Consider the following 10,086-nt stretch of genomic DNA (forward strand, 5'->3'; position numbering starts at 1 on the left):
GAAACAATGTATACATTTTAAAGTATAGATAAAAGTGTAATTTCAATGTAATTTAAAGTAGTAATATTTTAAAATTATAAAACAGTATCCTCCAAGATAGTCTCTTCTTTAAAAAGAAAATTCATTTTTTAGAACTATTAGGACAGAGATGGAGGTAGCAAGCAAGATCTTGAATTCAAGGCCATCTTGGGATGTATAGTAAGACCATGCCCCCCCCCAGAAAAGTTTGCTAGCCCTGTATTTACATATATATGGCTTAGAGAATTCAAATATTTGTATGTTAGATTCACTGTTCATACCTAAAAGTGATGACTGTGAAACTATTTGGATAATTACATAAAATATAACACATTAACAATCTCTTGCACACTATACACATATAGGTCAAGAATGTTCTTTTGTTGCAGGTATAGCTACAATATTCATCTATCCATGGTCTTAACACTATCAACAAGTTTATCCCTAATGTTTTCAAGATGTCCACACATGCCCTAATGTCAACCACTGCAAATGAAAAGTCTGTATTAACTATTCTGAACTAAATCAAAACTTCCCAGCCAAAATTAATTCACCCCTAAGTTATGTTTACTCTGGTATCAGTACATGCCTAAAAAAATAGCCTTTATCCCACAGCAAAATGTCTTTAAAAATGAAAATAATACCTCTCCTGCAACCAATAGGAAAATCTGAAATTAGAGAAAAAGTGAAGCATCAAAGTCAATATAGTAATTTCACCTTTCTTTTTGATAAACTCAAGTATTATTTGCATTACTGAATGCATATTACAAATAATATCATTACTCACAGACTCAAAAAATTCTTTCTGACAAAGAATGTATGTGACAGTGACATGGGGTATAAATAAGAGGTAAGGGTATCAGTGTGTTCACCAAATCCTTACCAAGAAAGGCTGGTCTGTCCTCAATATTGTATCTGACAGCAAACCCACTCATTTCAAAGCTATCAAAAGGAACTGTGAAACAGAAATGAATATTTGCAGAAATCATTTCTGACCACAATTTCACAAGCTGATACAAATGTCCTAAATCATTATTTTTAGAGCAAATCCTAATAACTTTTCTTAATGAATGTAGGCAACAAAATAAATTCTCCAATGCTAACTCTGAAAATAAAGTTTACCTAAAGAGAGAGAACAGAAGTGAAGAGATTTGAGTTCCAAAAAGTAAACCATTTTATTGCACTAAGAAGTTTGTATATTCTATGTAGTTATTATGAGAAGGCAGATATACTGTTACACACAAAAATTAAAAATCACCAGCTGCCTTCATCATGTTATTAAAATTAAAATGTTACAGGTAATACCAAAGACTTTTTGTCCATTAGCTTTCTAAAAGTCTGTTTGAAGTGGTTGTATCTCATCTTATTTCTTTAATCTTTTACTATTTACTTATTACAAGCAATGTATGCCTGTAGTGATAACTGTACTGCTTTGCAAACTTTTATATTTGAAAAGTTATTTTTCCTTATATTAGGTCATATACAATGTAAATTACTCCTTTTGATGCACTTTACTTTTAAATACGCTTTACAGAAAATGAAGTTTGTAAATTCTGTCGTGATTTTCAGAAAAGAAATACAATCTAGTAGACACAGAACAATATAAAGTGTGAATACAATTTTTTTAAAAATCCTTATACTTAATTTCAATAACAACTTACCTTAAAATACATCACTAACTTTAATAGTCATTGTCAATGTTAATAAGATTTAATAGTCACTGTCAAAAGTTAGTCAATGACTAATTTTAATAGTCACTGTACTCTCTATAATTAAAAAAAAAAAAAAATCCCCTAGGAACATCATCAGTGTTTGAAAGGATGCAAATCTACCAAACAATAAAAACACAACAGAAGCCTAAAGCTTCTAAATACTTTAAAGACACTCCATCTTTTAGTGTCATATTCAGCCTATTTTCCTGAATAATGTTAATTAAATCCAACTAACAAATTTTTAGAATATTCCAATTTTGCAAAATATTTTAAAACTAAATTATTATCCTCAACTTTTCTCTGAGAAATCGTTATCAACCTTTCTTTAGCAAATAAAAATATTCCGTGCACTACTTTCAGGAAGAAACTCAATTTTGACCAGCCTAGCTGGTGAAATGGACACCACAACCTGTCAGAGACAGTCTGCAATGACCATTTTAATCTTCCTCACAATAAACAGAAAACTAAAGTGAAACCAAGTAAACCAAAGTGCCTTGGTGTATGAAAATTGGGAGCACAACTATTACAAGAGCAAGCACGTCACTGACTTTTTCCCATGGGCTTGCTTTCATGTTGACATTTGGCTAAATAAAACCACATCTCTAGAAACTGAATATTAGTCATCTGATGCCATGATCACCCCTGCTTTCTATGCATACCATAACTAAAAGTACAGTTTTAGATAAAGTTTTAAGTCACACAAATTTCACGTGCAGAAGCACATACTATGAAATTAAAGAAGGCAATGCCAATCACTTCACTGTTCACATATGAGAGTCTGGCAAAATAATTTTAAAGTCTTAGAACCCTGAAATTTTAAGTCAAGTGGGAAAAGCAAATATAGCGTAAACAGGCTTTGAAAGTTAAATCTGTCTACACAGCATTCTCATAATTTCTTTGAATGGGGGCTTTTAAAAAAAAGTTAAATAGAAATCTAATTCCTTCTATATCTAGATGAATATTTTCAGTTCACACCAAAAGTGGGATGGTTTGAAGCAAGTCATAAATCAGAATTTTTCTCCAATTATCTTTTGACCAAGACAGTCAAGTTCACACTTCAGTAAAATTTTCCAATTAATGCAGACTTCGAAATTTCCAAATGCTCCTTTAAAATATTTTTAGGGCTGGAGGCTTGGCTCAAGTGCTGGAGATCCTGCCTAGCTATTGCAAAGCCCACTACTGCCAAAAAATGTATTTATATATTTTTAACTTAGCAGAAAACCAAGTTTTGTGAGGCTCCTTTTCAGTAAATTTCATCTTCATTTCAAAACAAAAACTTGGGCAAAACTACCTGTGCATGTTTAGATGCAGCCAATATAATTCAAAAGAACAAAACCTCTTCCAAAATAGAACATTTCTTTAAAAAATACTCTCACAATTAGAAGATATGGACACATCAGTATCATTCTACCTTTAGACAAAATGTTTACAGATATTAAGAAATAATTTTTTGAAGAATAACCTTATTAGCTGGGTGTGGCGGTACATGCCTGTAATCCCAGCACTCCCAGCACTGCAGAGGCTGAGACAGGAGTATGGAGCTTTCCAGGCCAGCCCAGGCTGCACAGCCAGACCCTGTCTCAAAAAATAAAAAATAAGAAGAAAGATCCTATTAACACTTATGCAGTTACATAAGTTCCGCTAAATAATGTTTACTGTCACATCACCAAATTTTGGGTCTTAACAGGGACCTCTAGATCTCAAATGCTTCAGTCACTTCAGGCCAATAACTTAATTCTGTTTCCAATGCACCTTACACATTGGCTTACCAATAACTCTCAATTCTTATCAATACTTTCCATTCTGCAAAAGGGAGGGCTCTACCCCCAGCCCTGATCAAAATCGGTTTGTTATACCTGAAACTGCAAAGATTAATGCTTTAAGAGAACCACTAACTTTTGAAGTACAAAGCCCTAACTTTTACACAATCAAATCTATACGCCGTTAAAATTCTTGGGTTTCTGTCTTATCCAACATGCTGACTCAGTAAATTTAATACGCTGTATACAAAAAAAAAAAAAAAAAAAAAACCTAGCATACCTAGGCCAAGGTAATTCATTCTTACCAGCGTTTCTGGATATTTGCTGGTATATTATACTTGACATTCTACACAAATCAGAGTAAAATTAACGGATGCCCAAAGGTGTCAGAACACCTGAAACCTAAAAATAGCGAGTAGCAATTCTGGTTCACAATAATACTTAAATTTCAAGTGAAAGTTGAAGCTTAATTTCTACAATGATTATTCGCTACACACAATACCCCAAACCTACACGACATTATCATCAGGGGACCAAAAACTACTCAATCTCCATTCTATCGTGTGTGACAAGGCCACAGAACATAAAATGCTACTGAGAGACAAATTTTATGCCCTACCACATCACATCAGGAGAGAAAAATTCTAATTAAACAATGTTCTAGGAAGATGATTGATTTCAAGCTATAAAAACTTCTAAATGCAGATCAAAGTTGTGATTATCTTGAACACATACCCACTTCTGCCCTCCAATGCGCACCACATAATGCCGACAATGATTATGCTTCTAAAGTTATGCAAATCAGTCCACAAGTCACATTGGAAAAGAATCTATCGCTGCAGCCCAGGAAACTAAGAGCAATCAGTGCAAGATTCTGATGCAATATGCGTACGTGCAACACTAATTCTCATTTTAATCTGATCTATACCCTTGATCTGGGGCCTAAGTCAAGATTTAATCGAAATAGGCTCAACCTCAAAGCGTCTACCCTGGGGTTCGTTTAGCCGACCGGATTCCCGAGCTCACTAATCCACCGACAGCATTCTGTCTTCTGCATTAACGGACAATAGAGACCATACAGACAGATGGACTGAGAAACCAGTCGGTGCCTTGACATTGCAACCAACCACGAGTTCCGTCTAGCCGAACGCACCCTGGGTTCAGTACACCGAAAAGGGACACAAAACACGCGATCTAGAAAGGTGACCAGGCTTAAACCTGATCATCACCCCAGCTATGGACATTTTTCGCATCCGTCTAACTCCCACGGTTAGCAGAGGGAGTTGACAGAAAATGCAAAAAAAAAAAAAAAAAAAAAAAAAAAAAAGGAGCAGCGGCAGAAATGGATACAGGTCAAGTCTAAGTCGAATCCATCCTCTTGATATCTCCTTTTGTTTCTGCTAACGATCTCTTTGATGATGGCTGTCATGTCTGGGAGCCTGTGGCTGAAGAAGAAGGAGGAGAGAGATGGCAGAAGCTGCTGGTGGCGGGGCTTCTTATGCAGGATGGAAATGGCTCTGGACTTGGCGGTGGCCGAGGCCCCTCGCTCTGCTGCCGCTTGGCTCTGGACCGCGGCCGGGTAATGGCTGCTGCTGCTGCTGCCGCCGTTGCTGGATGGTGGCAGCGACAGGGCCTGCTTCTCCTCAGCAGCCAGAGGCCTGGCAGCGGCGGCAGCGGAATGGGGAGAAGACGGACAAGCCTCGGAACGGCTGCCTCCTCCGGCGGCCTCCGGAGCCCGGGCCAGGGGAGGTGCGGCGGCGGCGGAGGGCAGGTTTAAAACCGGCCCGGGTCCCTGGACGTGCCGCCGCCGCCGCCGCCGTGTTGGAGGCAGTACAAGGGGAGAGACCAACTCTCCGGCGTCCCCAGCCCTGGAAATGGTGACAGGCGACTCCGACCCCCTTCCCGGAGCTGCGGCCGCGGCCGCTGCTTCTCCCCCCCGCTCCAGGAGCGGGAGGCGCCGCCGCCGCCGAGCCTCCGCCGGCTCCCGCCCGAGCCCACGGCTTCCACCTTCCCTCTCCGCAGAAGCCGAGGAACAGGCTGCACGGTTAAAAGAAGAGAAGCCCGAGAGGAGGCGAGCAACGCCGCCGCTGCCGCCGCCGCAGGCCGGCCGGCTCCCCGAGGGCGCTGCCCCCGCGGCTGCTCACAGGCGCTGAGAGGGGCTCTGGGCCGTGGCCGCCGCCGTCTCTCATCTCCCTCGCCTGAGCCGGGCCTAGCCTCACAGCGGCTCAACTCTCAAACTTCCATCATGGCTGCAGCTTCCGAGAGGAGAGAACTGAGCGCAGCCGCGTCCCTGCGCTCGAACGCGTATCCTGCCGCAGTGCACAAAGAGTCCCGCCACATCACCGTCCGCCGGCCAACCCGCCCCCTCCGCCGCCGCCACGCCGGGAGCCGGGCGCCTCGGGAGCCTGAGGGGAGGCGAGAGGCGGACCGGCCTTTTGCCCGGGGAGGGGAGGGGAGGGGAGAAGAGAGGAGGAGAGGGAACAGGGGCCAGGCGCTGAGCCCCCAACCTGCCTGCGCTACTGAGCATGCCCAGTGTGACTGCCAGGGGCTCGCTCGGGCTTGTTCGCAGGCGCCCGCCTGTAACTGCACTTGCTGCGGCTGCTGCCTCGGCCCAGAAACCCAGCCAGGCAGGATGGGCTGTGGCGCGGGGAGGGACTAGGGAGGAAAGCCGAGATGGGTGCGTTGAGCAGTGTCACTGACTCTGATCGAGGTTACCTGCGCACACAGGTGCAAAGGACCAGGTGATCACGCTGCTCAGAAGGAAATGCGGGAACGGTCCCTTGCAGCGAGGACACCTCTCTACCTAGATTTCCCTGGGACGACCTGCGCTCTCACTTCTCTCCTTCTGCATTGTTAGATCACAATCGTTCGCAGGCATTTGACTGTAGCAGCCTTTGCCTGGAGACCCCACCCCTCCTCCACCGTCTCCTCAAGGTGTCAGTCTTAGCACAAAGTACAACCCCCTATTGTGTCACCAGCGTGTATCACCTCATCCGGCTCCCATTCCCTGCCCCACCTCTCGCTTCCCGGGCAACTCGAGTTCATTTGTCCTAAAAATGAAACCTCCCCTCCAAGCATGATTTTGCACGGTAAGTGTGGGCGCACGCACGTCTCCCCTGAATTTCCAGAGCCCAAAGGACACACGTCTGCGTGGACTGAACGTGGATTCCAGTTGGTGGAGCGCACACGATAGTCCCCCTCCATTGCCCCTTGGGGAGCCCAGCATCTCTCCCCTCAAGCTCCAAGTCGGTTCACCGCTGGAACTCAAGCTTGGTCCTCAGAGGCCACCTCGCCCCGCCCCTTTTTGGCCACTGAGAAAACCCGGTAGGATGGATCGCCCGGGGCCAGGGTCCGTGCTCCCCAGGCTGAGCCGTACCGTGCGCGCTTCAGGCCAGGGTTACCGGGTCTGAGTGCGAAGTACAGAACGGTAGGAAGCTGCAGCCCTGCGAGTGGGCGGGGCGAGGAGGCCTAGGAGGGTTCAAAGGAGGTGGAAGGATACACGAGCCGCGGTCGGAACTACTTTCAGGAGGAGGTCACGTGTGTTCCTAGTTGGGGAACTTTCCAAATTCCCACTCCCGTATCTGCTCCAGAGACAAGTGCTCCGCTCCCTTTGCTCTGGGTGTCCTCGTCCTATGTAAGCGGCAGGATCTCCAGTTCTTTGCGCGTCGCAGCAGAAAAAGGGGCACAAAGGAGCCTTCCGCAGGAATGATGTCGGGGCTAAGTGTCTAGGGAGCTAGTTACACAAGCACCTACATACTAGCACGTGCCCCCGCCTGCCCGCTCCACGGGCCTCCGCCAGTTCTTGCACACCAAGGGGGAGAGTTTCTAGGTTGTTCCTACCCCACACCTGCTGATCCACAAAGTGAGCACCAAGACCCGAGGCGCCTTGCCCTGGACCTGCCAACACTGAGCGTGCCCAACAGTAGGAGAAAGGGCTGGACCCTAGGGATCTGATGCATCGCCCTCTCTGATTAGGGTGAAATCTGGTCGTGTGCTCCTGGGGCAAAAGGGTATCTCCTGTTGCAGCCCGCTGCTTGGGTTTGCCGATGTTGCAACAAAACTCCCAGTCACTACCCCTGAGCTGGTGAACGTGCCCCACCTACTGTAGACTCAGCCAACTGACTTATCTGGTCGGAGAACTCAGTCAATGGCCGTCAGCCCAGAAGAAACCTGTCAAGTCTGCTTACGGCCCCGGATTGGTTGACCTGTCGCCTTGAATGATTTCAGAAGTTCTGAAAACTGAAACGCATTCCCCCTCCCCCACCAGCCAGCTCTTCTGCTTGGAGAGAATGGGCGTCAATGAACACCAATCTAGGAATTTCTTCCTTTTTATTCTTTTGCCTGGGGACGTAGTTTCAAGGCAACAATTTGAGTCCAGAAGTATCTGACTTGAGACCTAGACTGATGCAATGGGTCACTTTAGAAATTTGGGAAAGTATGAATCAATTAGCATGGGTGTTGCAATAATTGTGAGTAGGTGCCTAGGAAGGTCTACAGAAGACTTATGAAGTATATGAGAAAGAAGATTGTGTATGTGCACATCATAGTTGCAGGCAGCCCCTGAAGACTAGAAACCTCAAGAGGCCTAGCTCAGAGAGCCACAGGTCATTACCTAACTCCAGGACTACTAATTAAACCAAGGATATTTACAGTGTTATTAGAGATCGCTGAGGTTACTCAAACCTTGCATTTATACATAACATTCTTTTAAGATATCACTTCAGGAGTTAGCAACCTGCAGAAGTTAAGGTGTTGACATTTATTGGAGGCTAGTTTTGTGCATGGTTCCAGTCAGTTGAGGGAGGTGGGGACTACAATTGAAAAAGGAAATGGAGAGCAATCTGGAAACTGTTGGAGAAAGGCCTCAATTGGGTTTCCAAAGGTGTAAATCTTGTCCACACAGCCTACTGTGAGATAGAGATTTCTTTCTTTTACAAATAACCAAGGATAAGGAATCCCTGGTGTCTATATGTTCTGCTAGATTGCATGGTAAAAACCAGGGCTGCTCAATTGAGTATCACTTGCTCCTTGGTGGGGAAAAGGGAAATGAAGAAGTTAGATCAAGGAAAATGTCCCACATTTGTTTCTAAGGTTGCTGATCTGTCCCCAGAGTCCCTGTTATTAGCACCACCTTACTTTGCCTCTCCCCTGGAGCTGCCTTATGTGATGATGTCTTATAGCGTCTGAGAAGCTCTGAAATCTGCTTCATTTTTGGAAGAAGATGAAACAGAGTTCAACCCTGGCCTTGATGGTGTTGGATTTGAGCAGAGAGGATCTTCTTTGATTCCCATGGCTCAGTGTTAATCTGAAGCAAGGAGGGTGCAGCAGCAGCAGCACTGAAGTGCTAGAATATGAGACCAGCCCACACACACCTCTATGTAAAGGAAATGGGTTTTGCTGCTTCCCAGAACCTAAGGTCTCTCTACTTCTCTCTAGTGGTGAATGAAAGGATCACCCATGTTGGCAGATAATTGGCCAGGCTGACAGCAACATCAGGTGGTTGCTAGGAATTTCTGAATAAAAACCTCCTTTCCACTATTAAATGTGTTTCTGAAAGAAATACTCTTATAGCCTTTAAAAATGTTTGTCTTCACTTTTTTCTTCTGCTCAAGGGATGTCCTTACCCATATGGTAGAGATGAAACCTCTAACCATTAGATGGGTTGGTCCCATCTAATGCACAGGAAAAAAATTAATAATATTTTAAGTTCAAATGAAAATATCTGCTTGGCTGTATAGATACTACAATACACTGGTTTCCAAGCACTTCAGTTCTTTACCTGCCTGGATTCAGAACACCCTAGGGAGAAACAGAACCTTGTAACAAAGGGAGAATTGTATAAAGCTTCAGGGAGACTAAGTATATAGAATAATTAGTGAGTGTGATAAACCAACTTTAATTTAGTTTCTAACAACTGATTCCAAAACTGTATTGTTACTACATCCAAAGAATGTCCAAAGAAAATTCCATTTTTTAGTTTCTTTGATAAGTGAAACAACCAGCAACTTGATGTGCATGATAATAAATAGTTAATGTGCTCTTTATAGGTTCTGCTGCTAAAATGTCTTTTGTGTGAACACTCTGTTGCTACAGTGCCTTTTTCATATCCCACACACTGACCTTTCAAGAAGAGCCCTAAATCAATGGCTTTAATTTTGAATTAATCTTCTCTATTTTTATCTGTTTAACTTATATTTTTAAACAATAGAATAGAAAAAATATATAATTATTGGTTTTGAATTTAAACTACCCAATTCTTCCAATTCTGAAGACCTTTAAATTATTGTTCTTTTAAGTAAAGCTAGCTTGTCCAAGACAGTCAGTCTTCAGATGATATTGTGATGGGACATACAAGTAACTATATCCTAAAAGAACATTTCCCATTATTGTCTAGAACCTTTCTATGTCCTAAATATTTTCTAACGTGATTTCAGATGGCAGTCTGTTTTCTTTCATATCTCAGGAAAGACATGTACTGTATGAAATCATCAGTCTCAGAAAAGTAGAGGTTAGGCTAGGTGTTCTTTGAGATAACCATGGAGCAGACCAGACATTCACTGTGACCAAGTGACATTCCGAAATTGTTCCTTGGAGCC

The 10,086-nt window shown here is 43.5% G+C and overlaps 2 protein-coding genes and 1 pseudogene across 2 annotated transcripts in view; 1 reads left to right on the plus strand and 2 right to left on the minus strand.

The window, feature by feature from the left end:
* Positions 1–5,504, minus strand: part of Pten (phosphatase and tensin homolog) — a 74,071-nt gene extending 68,567 nt beyond the window's left edge. Inside the window, exon 1 of the mRNA XM_074078833.1 lies at positions 4,841–5,504. Within this exon, the coding sequence (XP_073934934.1) occupies positions 4,841–4,919 (79 nt within the window). The 5' untranslated portion in view covers positions 4,920–5,504. The remainder of the gene's footprint in view (positions 1–4,840) is intronic.
* On the minus strand, positions 5,495–6,339 carry LOC141424787 (PTEN upstream open reading frame MP31-like; annotated as a pseudogene).
* A 430-nt stretch (positions 6,340–6,769) lies between these two features.
* Positions 6,770–9,135, plus strand: Klln (killin, p53 regulated DNA replication inhibitor). The gene is given in 6 exon segments (XM_074078834.1): positions 6,770–6,897; positions 6,899–6,968; positions 6,971–7,070; positions 7,072–7,132; positions 7,134–7,208; positions 7,210–9,135. Coding segments are annotated over 6 exon segments (519 nt in total). The 5' UTR covers positions 6,770–6,819; the 3' UTR covers positions 7,345–9,135.
* The last annotated feature ends 951 nt before the right edge of the window (positions 9,136–10,086 follow it).

The sequence above is a fragment of the Castor canadensis genome, chromosome 7 (assembly GCF_047511655.1).
Source record: "Castor canadensis chromosome 7, mCasCan1.hap1v2, whole genome shotgun sequence".
In the NCBI taxonomy this organism is placed as follows: Eukaryota; Metazoa; Chordata; class Mammalia; order Rodentia; family Castoridae; genus Castor; species Castor canadensis.